Raw genomic sequence first — 17,192 nt, forward strand, 5'->3', positions numbered from 1 at the left:
CATTTTTCACATTAAGGGCTGAATTCTTGTTCCTGTGTAAAGCCTCACCTCTGCACTGAAAGAACAGATTGTGTCCATTTGTTCCTGACTCTGTAAATTTACTGGATAATGCTGGAGTTAATTTCATTGAAATTGGTAGAATTCCAGTCATGTAAAACTAGAGTAATTAAAGGGAAAATTTTGCCCAGGAATCTTTTTTTTTTTTTAAATGAGAAATCTGAAAGGGATGGAATTAAATCATATAAATTTTCATTGAAATTAATGCATAAAAACACCACATCTGTGTTAATGAAATGATTTTGCATTGAAATAAAAACCTCCTCACGTGCTCACAAACATTCAACCACATTCCCAAATACACACTTGGGATATTCCTGCACCTTCTGATATAGGGAGCTATTTTTTTCCAAATCCAGACATAACAAAGGTGCACAATGCAAATATCTGAATAACTATACTTTTTGCAGATTTCGATAAGACGTTTTTCACCATATTTAGTTACAATTTGGAAGAATATATATTTCTTAATAAGAAATATATATATGCCTAGTGTAGCTTTAAAACTAAGATGTTTTTGATTTAGCTCAGGACAGGAATTTTTTTTAGCTGTTTACCAAAGCTTGAAAATGCCTTTTATCCACACTAAAACAAATCCTACCAAATTTCCCCAAAATATTTACCTTTGTGTTGAGACTAGCCATAACTTTTAGTCCAATGGTAATTGTTTCAGAAAGCTTTATAAGCTTGAAAACAGAATCTTAAGATGAATGTACACTTTTGCTTTTTTATTGGGAAATGAATATACTGTACTACTATGAGCTATAAGATGGCAAAATTTCAGTTTACTCTTTGTGTTCAGAAGGTTTGAGACTGATAAATGTTTTTAAACTGTTGTGCAAACTGGCAATATTTTTAACATTTAATTTTTTCCTCCCTCCTAACTATGTCCCCAGTGTATCCCACTATTTGTAGAAGCTGTGCTAGAGCGATTAACTCGAGGAGTTAAAACAAGTGAGCTTCGTACCATGTGTCTTCAGGTTGCCATAGCTGCCCTTTACTACAATCCTGACCTACTTCTGCACACGTTAGAGAACATCAGATTTCCACACAACTCTGAGCCCATCACAGTGCAGTTCATAAACCAATGGATGAATGACACAGATTGTTTTCTTGGGCAAGTATTAAGTTTTTTTTCTCAAACTCCTTGTTCATCATTTCTTTGAAGTAGACTTCTGATCTTGCTTTGAATCGCTAGTCACAATGATCCTAGAAATTAAATTCCAAAGCTAAATTTAAACATTATCCACACCAACAAAATCTGAGTTCTGTAGTGCAGTTAAAGTTGTCTTGAATGTATTAAGTTTTTCTTTTTGATTACATGCTGAGTATCCTGTATAGCAAGCATAAGATGGCATTCAGCACTTAATCAGTTTTAGACTCTCAGGTTCTCTGAGGTTATAGAATATCTGCCTCTCCATGAGATGGCCTAGTATGCACTGTACTGGGAATCTCAATCATTGAAGTATAGAGCCAGCCCGCAGGGTTTTAGGGAAATGGTTGGGTTTTTTCCTAAATTTCCTCAATTTGAAAAAGGGCTAAATGTAGTGAGTTTAAAAAAATAAACAAACCCACCTCCAACCAAAAAAATCTTCCACTCTGTTCCCAGCCATGTTCTTCCCCTGCCTTCCCCCCCCAGAAAAAGCCTGGCTCCACAGTTGACATTGCCAACATAGTGCGTTCTGGAGCATTTCAACGAGACGTAGGTATCTACAGTCATTGGTGACCCAAAAAGCCAAAAAAGTCTGACATCTGTTACATGCTGAATGCCTTGTGCCCTTCATTCAGGACATTTAGCACATAATATTTTTGAAAGATGGTTTTTTCTAAAGTTGTGCAAGCAGTGGTTTGTATGGTGCTGTTTGTTTTTCTCAGGCAGTTATTTGCTAAAATGTTGGGCAGCATCTAACCATGCAGGTCATTCTGATCCAAGATTGGAGATGTAACTAGCTTTTTGAGCCAATTAATTACAGTAGCATAGTAAAGGCTTAGTACTATATATAGTCTAATGTAGTAAAAATACTTAGTTTTAGGATCTCACACCCATTTTTTCTCCTTTACTTATACTTTTCCCCCAAAGTATTGCTTTGACCCTCCCTCCTAAATGAAACCCATTAACACAGTGTAGAGCTACAGCAGAGAATGTGTACGTTATGGCTGCAGTGGTTGAGTTGGTGCAGGGTGTTGGGACAGATAACACAAATACCATTTTAATTAACACAATGCATATTGTCTTTGGGTTACTTTGGTAGAGGCAGGTGGGGCATAACCAGAAAACCGCTGAAAGGTAAAGTGTCTCATGACATGCAGGACTCTTGAAAGGCATATACTACATGTGTAGAGTAGGTAGCTTTATCTCTCTCTGCCTCCTCTTTACTTTTTAAAATGTATTACTTAGAGGACACAGTTGGGAAGGGTAGCAGTTAGTAGGCTTCAGCAAAGTGGGGAGACCCAACATTTTTCTCAGAGGTTTTGGTGGAGTTCCAGGTCTTGTGTGCATTCTGCCAGTTGGACCAGCACTATCAGCATAGCAATGTGGCAGAGAGGCCAGTTGCTGCGGTATATTTTGGCTGTAGCCAAGTGTCCAATAGAACATCTCATCTTAGTATTGTCTCTTAAGTGATGGTTTAGTAAGAATTGGTTGAATAAAGTAATGTAGCTTGAAATAAATGTGCCGTCTGTCCCTTACAAAGGTTACTTGAACTGATGATTTAAAAGTAGGGAGGGTATTTTGCGATGATGTTTGCAATCTCATATTAAGGAGTCCATATACATTTTTTATAACATGTACATAGACAGACATACAGAAGCGTATATCTGGAAAGTTGAGAATCTCTTCTGTCCAATAGTATAAAGCTCCAGTTTTTTGCTGTGCTGGATTACAAAGTATTGGGGCTGAAGCCTGTCACTAGTCTAAAGCCTTGAATACCAAGGGGGGAGGGATGGACCGTGAAGTCCCTACTTGAAAAAAGAAAAAAAAGATAAAAATGTCTCTTGTTTGTCCACCTGGATCCCATTTCTGGTTTGCACATGTCTTGTGTACATGTAATTGGGTTCTTCTGGCCAGCAGTGTCCATTGTGGTCACAGCAGCACCCTGGATGTCTCCCTCCTCTTCCTTACCCAAAGGCATAAAGGGCAGACCAGTGCTAATCATCCCTCTGTTCCTTTTAACAACGGCTCGTGCTAGGTCTCCTTCTCTTGTGCACTATGCAACTTAAATCTCTTTGGTATATAGAGTTAGTATATTAGTCTAGATAACATAATTGTTAGTTTTTCTGATTATTTTTATGCCTGTTTGCTTAAAAAAACCCAAAGCATGACATGTTAATGTTAAAGATTTCCACAGAACTGGATTTAGCTTCTGTGGTTGAAGCAAAGTCTCTGGGGTTTGAAACTTGCCCCTCCTTGTGATGCTCTTACTCCACACAAGGATGGTCATATGAAATGCCTTTTGCTTGGGGAAGGGTGTAGCTCAGTAGATGTTTTAATTTTGTCATTCCTTTTTCAAAAGAATTCAGAAGGCAAAAGAGCCTTAAACTCCTCCTCCTGAAGCATTCAATGAGAACTTCTTTAGAATTGGAGGAGAAAGACTCTAACAGTCCTGAACAAGCTTTCATCCTTGAGTGCTCCTATTCGCCATGCTGGGCATGTCTACACTGATGGCAGCAAAGTTGCCACCATCAGATCAACTTATCTGGATCGACTGAGCGGTCAGTGTAGACCTGCTCAATCTATCAGGAAGTCAACTTACCGAAACCACCTCCTCAAGTGGCGCAGTGCAGTGAAGATACCGCCCAGAACAGAAGTACAGCAGTCAACAGGAGTTACGCAAGCTACTCTGCGTAGCTTGCGTAACTCCCGTCGACTGCCGCCAAATCGCCGGGTAAGTGTAGACCAAGCCTGAGATTCTAAGTCCTCAAAGGCTTATCTCCCTCAGGAAAGATTCCAGACCACAGTGGACCTTGTCAGCCAGCTGCAGGCTCATTCGAAGACATTAGTAAGATCATGGCTCCTGTTTTGGGTCTCATTACTTTCTATGCCTACGTGTTGTAGTTTGCCATTCAGCTATGCTTCATGCAAAGATGGTTGAAATCAGTGTAGTTGATTTTGCTGTTTGCTAAGCAGACATCACAGGGACGTGCAGGTGACGATCTCACAAGAAGTCATGTCCTCATGAAACTGAAGGAAAGACCCATTACAGGTGTGCAAGAGTGAACCCTTCTCCCCTCTGCCAACCAAGACTCTGGTAACAAATGCTTTCACTCAAGGATGAGCAGCTTATTTAGAGCACCTACAGACACGGGGCACATGGTCTCAGCAAGAAGCTCATCTGTGCGTAAGTATTCTGGAACTCAGAGCCATCTGCCTGGTGTGCAAAGCATTCCTTTCCTCACTTCCGGGATCTGCAGTCCAAATGCTGACAGACAACACCACAGACAGGGTGGAGCAAGTCATCTCCTCTCTGTCAGAAGCTGTTCGGCTTTGGACTTGCCATATTACTGTAAAGGAGGTAACTGTTCTGTTAGGTTTATTTAAAAATATAATGACTCTTTGGAGCTATTCAGAGACTTAGAATGCTAGAAATAGTCCTGGGGTGTGAGATGGATTAGACTGCCCTGTATAGATGATGCATAAATGCAGTGTTATCCCCTGGATATTGCACAATTGTGGGTCCATATCTGTACATGTATAATATGCCTTGTTTGGATTGTTTCAAGTAGACTGAAATATATATTGTGTTTGTTATTTAAGATTTAACTAGAGTAAGGGGGTGAGGAGACCTGTAAAACCCTATGTGCTTGTATTATTTGTCATCTTTTCCTTGATGGCCTGAAATTTGAACGAGCCATTTGTGCATGATCATTGTATACTCTTACTAGTAAAGGTTCTTCTACAGAAACTAAAATGAAAAGGAAAACTTAATTTTGATTTGAAAATGAGAGAACTTGATAGCTGAATTCTCTAAAAGCTGAGTAAGAAGGCTTATTTGATGAATAGGAATCAATTGACTTCAAAAGAGCCAGGATTTCACCTGCAATTTTTTAAAAACTGATTATTTGTATTGAGTTAAGCACAAGATTTGATATAAGAAATTAGGACGGGTCCAAACTCTGTAATCTAAAGGAAATGGCTAATTATTGCAGCACAGAAAGAAAACGCATTGATGTGACTGAAAGAAAATTGATTCTTACCACAAAAGGGGCAGCTAATTAGTATACGACAGTCTTGTTGATTTGCCTTTGAATTACCAGGGATTCAATTTAAAGTAGAAAAGATCCTTTAGCTCCTTCTGTCTATTACTGAAATAAGCTTTTGTGGGCTACAGAGGGGCTTGCCGGTTATGAAGACTGTACAAAGCTTGTTAAAAATAGACTTGCCTTGTGGTGGTGGAGTTGGTGCTTCCACTTGGGAAGCAGTCTGGATCCTTAGCACTGCAGGCTGAAAGTGCTGTTGAGGTAGCAAAAAAAGTACGTGTGGTGGGAAGAGTGTTTTACATTGCTGAGCACCTGTCTCAGGATCACCACTAGCGATACCACAGGGAATTGTCCAGGTCGCCTCATGCAGAAGGAAGGGTTGCTTCAGTGCTGGGCCCATGGTGGGAAGAGAATAGAAGAACGCTGGAACATCCTTTCCCACTATAAAAAAGTCCTATTTGGTTTGTTAAATCTTTTTGGTACTTGATACAGCCTGAGCATAATAGACTGCTGAGCAAGATGATAGCTAGTTCTGCTATTCATCTGCATCTGACAAGCAGAAGAAGCAGTTTTTCCTCTGTCTCAAGTTCACTAATATTGGCCTGGTGCCTGAATTTCAACTATCCTTCTGGGACCTCTCTCACCACAATATATTTCAAGAGCACACGTTTGTTCTTTCAGCTGCTCATTTAAATGCTTGAAAGCATAGGGCGAGAAATATTCTATATTTGTGAAGCTATTTGGGTTAGCTCCTAAGAATAAATCCATTTTAAGTGGTAATACTTGAGTCCTCTATTCTCCTTTACTGTCCAAGAAGGGGAATTTACTAAGAAGCAGCACTAATTACTATGGCTGCTTGGCTTTTTGCAGTGTTCCATTTTTTTCTCTCTGGTCTTACAAGTATTCATCCTGGTGATCTCCCTGTAGTTGTGCTTTGCACATATACAGCACTGTTAATCTAACAATATCAAGGGGGTTTACAAATATCAATCCTTACAACATTGTCCTGTTAAAAATGGTGATGGGTAATAAGCCTGCTTTAGTGATGGGTAAACTGAGGCACTGAGCAGTTAATATTTTCCCCCCAGGTTGCATTGCTGAAAATGGGATTCCTGAATTCAGTCACCTTCCTGGTTTCAGTTCCTAGCCTACCTTTCCTTTTTTACTTGGAGTGTGTGTGTTTGCGGGGGGAGGGAATGAAATCCTAAAAGTTAGAGACAGAGGATATCCTTCATTGCTGGTTGCAGTTAGTACATTTCTCAAGGCAATAAATTAGGGAGATGGCAAACACCATGCGGGCAAAACACATAGTTTGATATGCTGGTTGACTGCTTTCCCTTGGATGGACTATTGTAGTCAGAATGCTGTGCTTGCTCTTTTTAAGTAATTTATTGTTATCGCCTACCATTCAAAAAAGGGAAGTGCTTTGCTAAGCCCTAATGGGACTAACATATGAAGAGGCCTAATGAAATCCCTAAAAGTCCCGGTCCTGTGTAAGCCATTATTTATTACATCTTTGTAACCATTTGTTTTGCTTGATGCCTGTCTCACATCTGGTTGAGTGCCCCGTGTTGGCCACTCACCAGACTGCTCTAAGGGGAGTCCCAGTCTCTGGATCCCTGGGTGTTTTAAGCCTCCTGGAGTCTGGACCGAATTCAATCACTGCCCCCAATCTTTATCTAGTGCCCACTCCTGAGAGCTGGAACCCAGAGTCCAGCTGTCTAGCCCCTGGGCTCAGTGCTGACTGCTCTAGCTCCTTTGGTAGCTTAAATACACTATAACTTAAAGGTTTGTGGTGGGGGGGTTGATCAAATGTATTAACCCAGGAGTGTTAGAGATCAGTCAGCACAAATACAGAAAGATCAGGGTTAAATACTTACCCCTCCATCAATCTGGGGATATGACCAGCAGCATGGACTGTTCTGGAAATATAACTCACTGCTGAGTAGTATACATGCCTTAGGCTGTTACCATGAATGCAAACTCCTGAAAATTAGTTTGCATCGTTCTTACCCTAATATTTCCATTGCCATACAATCTGCACTTGCTGTCCAAGATTGCTGAAAATTTATGCCTAATTTCTAGCAACAATTATATTGGTTGCTTATTATTGTCAGAAACCTCAGCAAAATACTACTTTCACTGTGTGCTCCAAGAACAAAAGCGTACACATAGTTTTAATATATTTCAGTATGCTGTGAATAGTGGTTCACTTTAGCATAAGTATGGATTCTATTAAAGAGGTATAATATTAGCTAAATAATTTTGGTAACACCCTTTCCCAGAACTCCACCTAAAAGTGTAAACCTGGTAACTCTCCATAGGGCAACCTGGAAGGTGTAGCACATAACCCATGCAGACTTTGCACAGGACTTGAACACAGCATTGCTCTTTGATTGCAGGAGAATTACATAGATGTACACAAAAGCAATAAACCCAATACTCATTTCCCTTCACTCTGGATCACCTTTTCTTTGGCGAACCATCGGTATTCAGGTTGGCAAGGTTTTTCCCCCTGGCTCATCCAGCTCCTGCAGCTGTTTCCCTCATCTTTAGCTAGTGAAAATTGCCAAAAAGAGCAAAAAGATCTTTCAAGACCTTCCAGTCCTCTGTCAGATGACTCCTGCGTCAGCCTGCTCAGATGATCATAGAAACTTACAGGTGACTTTGTTGCTGTCATGACCCATGATAAACTGTTTTCCTGCTTGGGAGCCAGTCTGTGGTTGAAAACTATTTAATTTCAACAGAGGAGCACTTCAAGGCAATGACCCTCTTATTAAGCCTTTGCGACTACTCCTGTTGGAATTTCGGTTCAACATGGAGGCAAATGGACAATAGAGAAAGCAAAATACTGCACATTCAAAATGGAGATTTCAGCTTGGTAAAGATACAGACAGAGAATTTATATATTGTGCGGACAGATTGCTGAATCATCACAATGCCCACTACGACTTAATACCGTGGTATGTTTGACCTTTGAGTAGGAATAAAATTTATAGAGGGTTTTTTTATGGATAAATCTGGCTGGCTCCTTGTAAGTTTTATTGTGGACTTTGCTATTACAGTATTGGTTTAAATGTGCATCGTGTTAGTTTACCCAGCCTCTCAAGCGTTGACCCCTCCTTCTAGTTCTAAGAAATACTAACTCTGTAACAAAAGTGTCTCCCAAGAACGTTTGTTCTCTTATATGCCATAACTTGGCCCCACCATATGAGCAGCACAGCCATAATGATAGTATGGAAAATGGCCTGTTTGCTTCCAGTTGGAAACATCTTAAGATGATCAGACAACTAAAAGGGATTTCTACCCTTTTCATCTTTTCCTCTTTCCCACCGCTCTTACATTAGTTAGCAGTAACATTCTGGAGTGAATCCAGAAAACCGGATCAGACTGCTATGTTGCATGGAGGAGCAAGGGAATGAGAACCTGCCAGCCAGGTTGGCAGAACATCTTTTAATGTAACTCAGGGAAAATTCTCTTTCCTGTAGAATATTTCTTGTCCTATTTGGAGGTCTGCACAAAAGCTGTCAGTAACTGAGAATTTTTAAAAAGCAGAGTTCCTTTTATAGCAAAATGCCGTATTGTCAAAAAACAGTTGAACAGTGTTTCTAGTATTGAGATATCCAGTAATCTAAGTGTAGATTAAAGAGTGTCAGACAGTAAATAAGGATTACCTCTGCCCTGATGGTGGTTGTGATGCTTTTGCTTAAGCAGCTCAAAAGCACTTTTTAAAAAAACTGTGATTGCATGATAAGCTCTTATCTAATTTCCTGCATATTGTCAATATTATGGATCTTTCAGCTACTATTTTCCAACCATCTCCCTCCCATGGAATATCTTTGGATTATTTTTCCCCAGGTGTATTAGTTTGCATTTTTCCTGATTGGATCTCCTAGTCCATTATTCTGGTGCCTTTGAATTATTTCTTTCATCTCATTGATATTTGCAACAACTCTCAATTAAATTTAATCTACAAATTTAATGCCCAATTTAGCCACTCTTCTAGACTGTTTAAATAAAACCAGCCCCTGTGGCACTCCATCAGATCCTCTTCTTTTCTCCCCCCCCCCCCCCTCCCTGAAATTCAGTATATTACTGTTTGCCATTGCTCTTTGCTTATGGTCCTTTTCATCAGTTTTCAATCCACATGACAGTTCTCCTATTTAAACCAATTCAAATTGATTTTCCAGTCCAGTTTGTAATGATGTCGTGTGTCAAATGCTTTACTGAAGGTCAAATAAATTACATCATTAACCATGTTTATTTAGCATTACATTTCTTTGTATTTGGAATCTCAATCAACAGCTCTTGGAAGTTAGCCAGTGCATGATAGGTGATCAACCAGTTATTACAAGCAGTACTTGCTAATGGGAATTTTGCATTTTGAAACCTAGGGGAATAATATATTTTGGAGCTGTTGCTTAGTACTCTAACGGTATTCCTGAGTCGTCTGTGGCCTATACAAAGGGACCTGTTTCTCATGTGACATATTTGTATTGTTTTAGGCTTCATGACAGAAAGATGTGTATAATAGGACTGAGCATCCTAATGGAATTGCAAAACCGACCTCCTGCTGTAGATGCTGTGGCTGCCCAGATTGTTCCTTCAATCTTGCTCCTGTTTCTGGGATTAAAACAAGTGTGTGCTACGCGGGAACTTACAGAACATGAAGACCATGCTAAAGATGAAAAACATGATGCAGAAGATAATGGTAAAATCTCCTGTTTCTACATTGTGGATTTGCCTGTATTAAATTTTAAAAGTTCCTGTAGCAGAGGCCTCCTCTCAATTTATCAGGCAAAAAGGAAAAAAAAATCCAGAGAATTTGCTGCATTGGGGAGTCTATTACAGAGCATTTATGACAGATTATTGTATTATCTGTATATGTCTAATTTGCTATATCATAGAAAGCCATTATAAGCTCTAATACTTAAGATGGGTACATATGAAATGCATTTAACAAGTGCAAATTTCAAACATGATTGTAATTAAATTGAATTACCTCTGCTTATTGAGCACAAGAATGCAGTACAGTCGCATAATAATTTCAGTAGTCACATGCCGCTCAGATCTCTGCACTGTGCTTTGCCTAAAACCCCCAGTCCCACCCCCTTACAAATTGCTGTCCACATGCCTGGAGCAGATGTGACCAATTCCACTCATTTCATCCAGCTGACAAAAGAAAAACTTGAAATGCTGTTTTTAGCCCCACTTATATTCTTGAAAATATTTTTTAGATATTTTGGCATAGTAACTTGTGAGACATTGATTAAATCAGAAATAGCAGTGTTTGGAACTTTGCTTTGGGGTTTGTTGGTTCAGGGTTTGATTCTGTTTCATAAATAGGAAGCTGAGTTAAACAACTAAGGGAAGTTGTTTTAAGTGTGTGCAGTTAAGAGAGTGCTCTGAAAGTTGGTAGGCAATAAATTTGACAAAAGTCTTTTCACTGTATGGTATCTGAAGTCCACATAAGTCTTTATTTGCTGTATTTCATTAAAAAGCAAAATGACAGGCTATGTATATTAATTTAAAAGAGAAACCTTGCTATTTTTCTCCTACAGCAGTCTTATACTCACAAACTAATTGGGTACATGTGAGAACAGATTTCAGTTTCACACTTCCAAGGTGTTATTAGAAACAGAGCATAACAGTGTTCTGAAGTGTGTGAAATATTTTGATGACTTCCTTTTTTCATGTCTTCAAGTTTTTAAAAAAAAAACCTGGCCAAAAACTTATGTATACATGTTATGTCCCTTAATATTTTTAATTAATGAAAGCATATGATGTTTTGTTTTTTAAATGTTGATATGTTTGCAGAAGAGATCCCAAGTGATGAAGAAGAGACAAATGAAGTGGGTCAGGCAATGCAGGAGAATCATGGAGGAGGTGGTTGTGGAGGAGGAGATGAAGATGAGGAGGATGACGATGATGACTGGGATGAAGATGCCTTGGAAGAAACTGCTCTAGAAGGATTTAGCACTCCTCTTGATCTTGAAGATGGTGTAGATGAGTATCAGTTTTTTACACAAGCACTGTTAAGTACGTACATGCCTGTAGGCATAATTATTTAATATGATAGTTTAGAGACACTTATGCTAATAATTGTTTAAAACCCTTGTCTGTGGTGTTGGTAACCTCTTATACTATTGAAACTGAAAAATAACCTGAGATTTTATTTGTATGTTTTCTTCACTATTTATGCTGACTTATTTTAGGTTGGATTTTTTGAAAATTTCCCCCTTTCTACTAACGAGTTTCACTTTTTATTTCTCCTGTTCTAACATAACCATGAAATCTTTGGCTAGCATGCACTCAGAGATGCATCTAAAGCAGAACAAGTGTTCTAATTGAAAGGGTCCTGAAATCATTTCTGTTCATACTGTCCCTATTGCAACTTTTCAAACAACCTAAATTTTAGGGCCTAAACTACTTCAGTGTCTTTTGAATGGTCAAATAGAAATATTTGTCATTTTCAAAATGGTTAAAAACCTAAAAGAAAAATCATTTTTCTCCAATCCAGAAGTGAAATTGAACATGTCTGTGAATATTGGGCACACTTTGAAACATCATTAAGTCCCTGTTTCAGGAAAGCGCTTAAGCACATCCTTAATTTTGAGCTCCTCAAACCCCAGTCCCTTTTGGAAATAGGCCACCCTCATCTATGTTCTGAGAAGCTGACAGGGATTCTAAGCCAGTGTTGAGGTGTAAGGTCTGTGATTTTAACCACATCCCTAGATCTTTTTTTAATCTTTGTGTCTTTCTCATCGTGTCATTCTGGAAATAGTCTTAAAACACAGGCTGAAAATCACTTTGCATCCACTCCTTGTTTTGACAGCGGTTCAGATCCGGGATGCTGCCTGGTACCACTCACTGACAGCACCGCTCAGTGATGATCAGAAGAAACAACTACAGGAAATTTACACATTAGCAGAACACCGGCGAAGTGTTGCAGGTCAGTCATTTCTCTGGGGCCATTTTATGTATTGTGGGGACTCGGGGCTGTTTTTTATGTGTTGTAGGGAACAGAATATAGCTCTGTAACAATTATATAGGGTGCAGTGGGCAAGCATGAATCCCTGTGCAGTCCTTGAGCTAGGTCTTAGATGAGGCTTGAGGAGCATAAGTGGTGCATAGGGCCTTGTGCAGTGTCTACACTGAGGTGAATTTCACTTAGAAATTAGCATTGCCTCTAATTTGTAGACTCTTATCTGGCAGACATGGTTGTTTAAATAGGGTCTGAGCTAGATTTTCAGATTGATATTTCACGTAGAGTAGATATAAGATATTACGTGGCTGACAACCATTCATTTGATCAAAACTATTATAGATCATTGTGTGTTTAACAGCTGTTTACATTTTTTACCACTAAAATTACTTTTCACAGTAAATATAAGCTTATAAATATTTAAAAAGAGGCTTGTATGGGTGGAAATAAGTTTGTTAAACGAAGGAACATGCAGAACAATGTCATGTACTATTATTTCATAATAATCTCTCAATTTGCCCTAAAGAGGGGTTCTGAGAAAAAAATCGAATCTGCTGTCATTTATTACTGCCATGGCAAGTCTGAGAATGAAGTCTTGGTCAACAGAGTTTGTTCCACAAGCTTTCTATTCTACACAGATCAGACACAATTGTTCTCCATGCTTTTATCCCTTTTCTTTCCCTTCTTTGAATTCTAGAGACTAAGACGATAGAACAACAAAGTGGCTACACATTTGACAACAAAGGACTGATCACATCATTTAACTTTGGTGGAAATGGTCCTGGAGGCAATTGAAGAAGAAACTGAAAAGGACTCTGGGAAGGGTTTCATCATTACATTTTATTGTAAAGCAGTCATGACTTCTGAGAACATGGGGGAGGGTAATCTGATGCTCGAGAAGGTTTTCCCCTGGGATACAGCAGTGTGTTTTCCCCACCAGACTGCTCTTTCTAACCAGCTACTGTAATGTTCAAATTCTTGTGGTGTCTTTATAATTTGATGGACTGAAAAGAAAAAGTACGCCCTCAAGGAAACTGAATGACTGGGAGGGGCTAGATTGAATCTAGTTGAGTTGCACTTCTCAGGTTTTTGCTGTGCAGAATTGATGAATTCATATGGATAACAGTGCCTTCTGTTGTACATGGATTATCTGAACAAATGTATTTGAGTGCATTGTACATTTTTAAGTGTAAGGATACTTCTAGATACACTGTAAGCCTTGGTTCCATGTTTTCCTGCTATCTATTTTTTACTACTTGACTTAGTTGTTTGTCAATTGCATATACATTTGCTGGTTTCAAAAACATCATCTCAGCTTCCCTCCTTGGTGTAGACTTTTTATATGTTGGGTATTGTCTTTTGGAATTGTAAAGTATACTCTGGGGTTATTAAGAGCTCTTATCTAAAAGCAGACTTTTCCCTTGATGCAATGGTCATCTCTGTCCATGTCCTTGAGATCTCTCCATTAAGTGACAACCAACTTGAGTTGTAATGGCACTCATACTCTGGCAGGTTCCGATCGAAACAGACACTAATAACAAATAATTTCCATCTCCACAAGTGTGTGAGTGATCAATCTATGGCCCTTGGAAGTAAATGTTCTACATGACAGCTTGTCACCTTTCTTGCTGAATACTGGGTTTTATTTTGGGACCCGGTAAATTTTTTTCCTTTGATTCATTATCCAGTTATAGTACTGAAAAACTGGGATCCAAAACATTTTAGAGCAATAATTTACCTTAATGCAGGTGAAAGAAGCTCCAAATCTTACTCTTGTAGGTTTGTACTTCTGCTCTGCATTCTGTTTGACTCCTCCCCCGTGTTGTAATTTAGTCATGTTTAATTTTTCCTAAATTTTAAAAGGTCAGTCTCTTATACTCCAATATATGTCCAATATATTCAAACACCTAATTGTATATGTGTTCAGATAGTGAAACTTGTCTTAAGCAGACAACCAACTAAATACTGATTTGCACAGAAACCCCTCTTCTGTAACTTAAGGGGATAACAAAGACATAGTGGAAATGATGGGGTTACGTTAACATGGTTAAGCATTTTAAAATGAGGATTGAAGATAGAATCTTTATTCCATGTTTCATGGGTTTTTTTGTGTATGATCACTTGTTCAGGTCTTGAAAGTGTTTACTAGACAACTGTTAACCCTAGACTGACATGAAAGATGAAAAGCCCTTTGTCTGGAGTGGTACCCTATTGAAAAGCCCAACCGCTCCTTCCTTCTCCATCACCTCTTCAACTACTGCAAAGGGGGAAGGTACTGTCCTTGGATCCTGCTCAGGGCCCTCCTCTTTTATTCTAACCTCTGACCATCTATGCACAACGCATGCCACAGAACTTCACCCACCCACTCCTCTAATAGATCCCTGCCTAAGACGGAGTTACTGAAGTCCTCAAATAATAATTTAAAGACTTCAAGGTACAGAGAATACACAGCTGTTTTAGTCCTCCTACCTACTGCTGTGGGCATTGTATGTCTACAACTTTACCCCTCCCTCAGCCTCGGTGATCAGCAGCCTTCTCTGCCACTGCTTAAAGATTTTTTCAAAGCAGCCCCGGAGTGAAATTGACTTCGTTCTTATTACTTTGTCACTTCTGCTATTCAAAACCCTGGGTGAAGCTGTGAAAAACTATCATGTCTCTTAGATTTGCTTTCAGTCTGCTAAAGCCTGAGAAAGCGTTGAACATTTTAAAATTCAGACCCCGGTGCCTTTGCTAATAAAGTGACTGGTGGTTTTGGATGTCCAACATGAAACCGTTGAAAGAGGTTTGATTAGCAGAGGGCGGGTGCACAGTACTTTTTGAAAATCAGGCCCCAAAGTCATTGGTCAGTTTTGAAGATTTAGGCCTGGAGATATCCATCTAGAGCAGAGGTTTCCAAAGTCGGGTGCAGGGAGCAAAGCGGGGCCCAGGCCAGCCCCCGCAGGGAGGGAGTGCCCACCCAGCCCTGCTCTGCTCCCAGCTCCACTCCATCCCTGCCCCCAGCTCCTGGCCCTGGCTCCCCAGCCACAGTTCCAGCCCTGGGCCTCACTCTTGACCACGGCTGTTTAGGGGGGCACAGGCAGATTACATTAGACATGGAGGGGGGGAGGATGTGACTTTAAGAGTTGGGGGACCAGTGATCTAGAGTGTTAGGGAGACAACACCATATCACTTTACCTTCAGTTCACAGCTGGGTTTCTTTACAACCATAAAAGCTAGAAACTTCTTCACAGTTCTAAACAAAAATTATTCAGAAGTTGGTGGCACTGATTCCTCTACACACACTTGGCAATGAAAGCTTCCTTTTTTGCCATTGGGCGTCTGGCAAATGGACTTTTTAAGCCATATTCATTTATGTAGAAAATGTTAGATTGTCAGTGGGGTTTCCTTCAAAGCCTCTTTTCTCTCTCTTCCCACCAGAACTAAGAAGCAGAAAGGATTTTTTTTTCTTCCACTAATGAAGGTAATTGCGTAATCACAAGGTAGTTTTCAGGCGTTAACACGTTCAAGCAGAATTCTCCCATTGTATAGCGGTATCATTGTGTCCACCCCTCTGAGTCATGGTTGTTCCCTGACTCTGCTGCTTGTATAATTTTCCAAGTGAACTGCCAAGGAAATTTCATCCAGATGTTTCTTACAATGGGTTTGAATTGCTATGTGATATCTCACAGTTGTGGCCAAAAGGGAGATTTTAAGGGATTGTGCCTAAAAGGGTTAATAGCCTTCCCCTTCGCAGGAGATTGAGTAAATGTTTCTACTGGCAAAAAAACAAACACAAATTTATACCATTTTTGAAAATACATTCAATTAAAGAAATAGTCCAAGGTTTATTGGGCTCCAGACTCCCCTTTTACATGTGGTTCTCTTTTAATGTGATAAATATGCATTCATACACCATGATAATAGGTAAGGGATTGTTGGGATTTCTTCTTGACATGTGTTCAGCTTCTCCGACATTTAGTACAAATACACATTACTGTCTAGCTTCGCAGCCAGGATAATTATGGAATGTCAGATACCAGCAGCATTGAACTGGGCAAATCCTAGATGCCCTTGGAAACCTAAAAATTTATGAACGTATTGTCAACTAAAACAAAGGTTGATAACAGTAACCTTTACTGCTGTATGCCAGCATGAAGTGTGGAGGTGACTGTATGGGTGCTTAAGTATGAAATTAGACTTGTGTAGATTATAATTATAGCAAGTATTAACTTATGTGGTCAAACATCTTTTTTCAGATAAAATTAACTGGTTCTGGGTGTTACATTTCAAATGTTGTTTTGTCATTCTTAAATTTTTGATGATTCGTATTTTTCTTTTGGCTTCCTTTTTTTGCTCTGGCTGTTTCTTTCTTTGAAGGTGGAAGAGCAGTCTGTTTTTACAACAAAGCAAACTCTAAAACCAGAATGACTAGCTCCAGGAAGGAAGCAGAGTACCAAAGTGAAGAAAACGTGTACAGTGGATTAAAATTGACATTTGGGACAGTCTGGGTCATATTATGTAATAATTTAGGTCAAATAATCTGGGTCAAATTGCTTTGGGACAGTCTGGGTCAAAATATGCAAACCATGTTCTGCAGAGTGTCACGGTAAGATTCTTCGCTTCAGTTGGAAAAGGGTGTTCTGGAGTGGGGGTTGTGAAGAGGTATGGAAATAAGTGGTTTATTACCTTAGAATCTGCCCGTTGTCCATGTGGAGAAACTCTCCATGAGTTTGTCTGATCACATCACACGTTAGTAGACAAGAGGAGCCTTTGGAACTGTAGGATTTTTGAGCCCCCAACATAGGAGTCAAGGTTCCTGTTAGCTTGCTGAGTTGAGCCCTGCATCATACAGAGTGAACAGCAATGAGTGTTCTCTTGGTTCCAGAATATTTTCTAGTCTGATTTTTTCCTCCATCAGACCTGCTTCAGAGAGTATTCAAAATAGCGGGAAAGTTAAAGAAGGCTTAAAAGAAAA

General features: G+C 39.5%; 1 protein-coding gene across 1 annotated transcript in view; it reads left to right on the forward strand.

Moving 5' to 3' along the window:
* The window catches only part of IPO8 (importin 8), a 55,249-nt gene extending 41,707 nt beyond the window's left edge, over positions 1-13,542 (forward strand). Inside the window, exons 21-25 of the mRNA XM_067536258.1 lie at positions 954-1,174; positions 9,759-9,964; positions 11,071-11,292; positions 12,089-12,205; positions 12,936-13,542. Coding sequence (XP_067392359.1) covers positions 954-1,174; positions 9,759-9,964; positions 11,071-11,292; positions 12,089-12,205; positions 12,936-13,033 — 864 coding nt within the window. The 3' untranslated portion in view covers positions 13,034-13,542. The remainder of the gene's footprint in view (positions 1-953; positions 1,175-9,758; positions 9,965-11,070; positions 11,293-12,088; positions 12,206-12,935) is intronic.
* The last annotated feature ends 3,650 nt before the right edge of the window (positions 13,543-17,192 follow it).

Source organism: Emydura macquarii, unplaced genomic scaffold (assembly GCF_026122565.2).
Source record: "Emydura macquarii macquarii isolate MOO-44397 ecotype Brisbane River unplaced genomic scaffold, CSIRO-AGI_Emac_v2 contig_3530, whole genome shotgun sequence".
Taxonomy (NCBI): domain Eukaryota; kingdom Metazoa; phylum Chordata; order Testudines; family Chelidae; genus Emydura; species Emydura macquarii.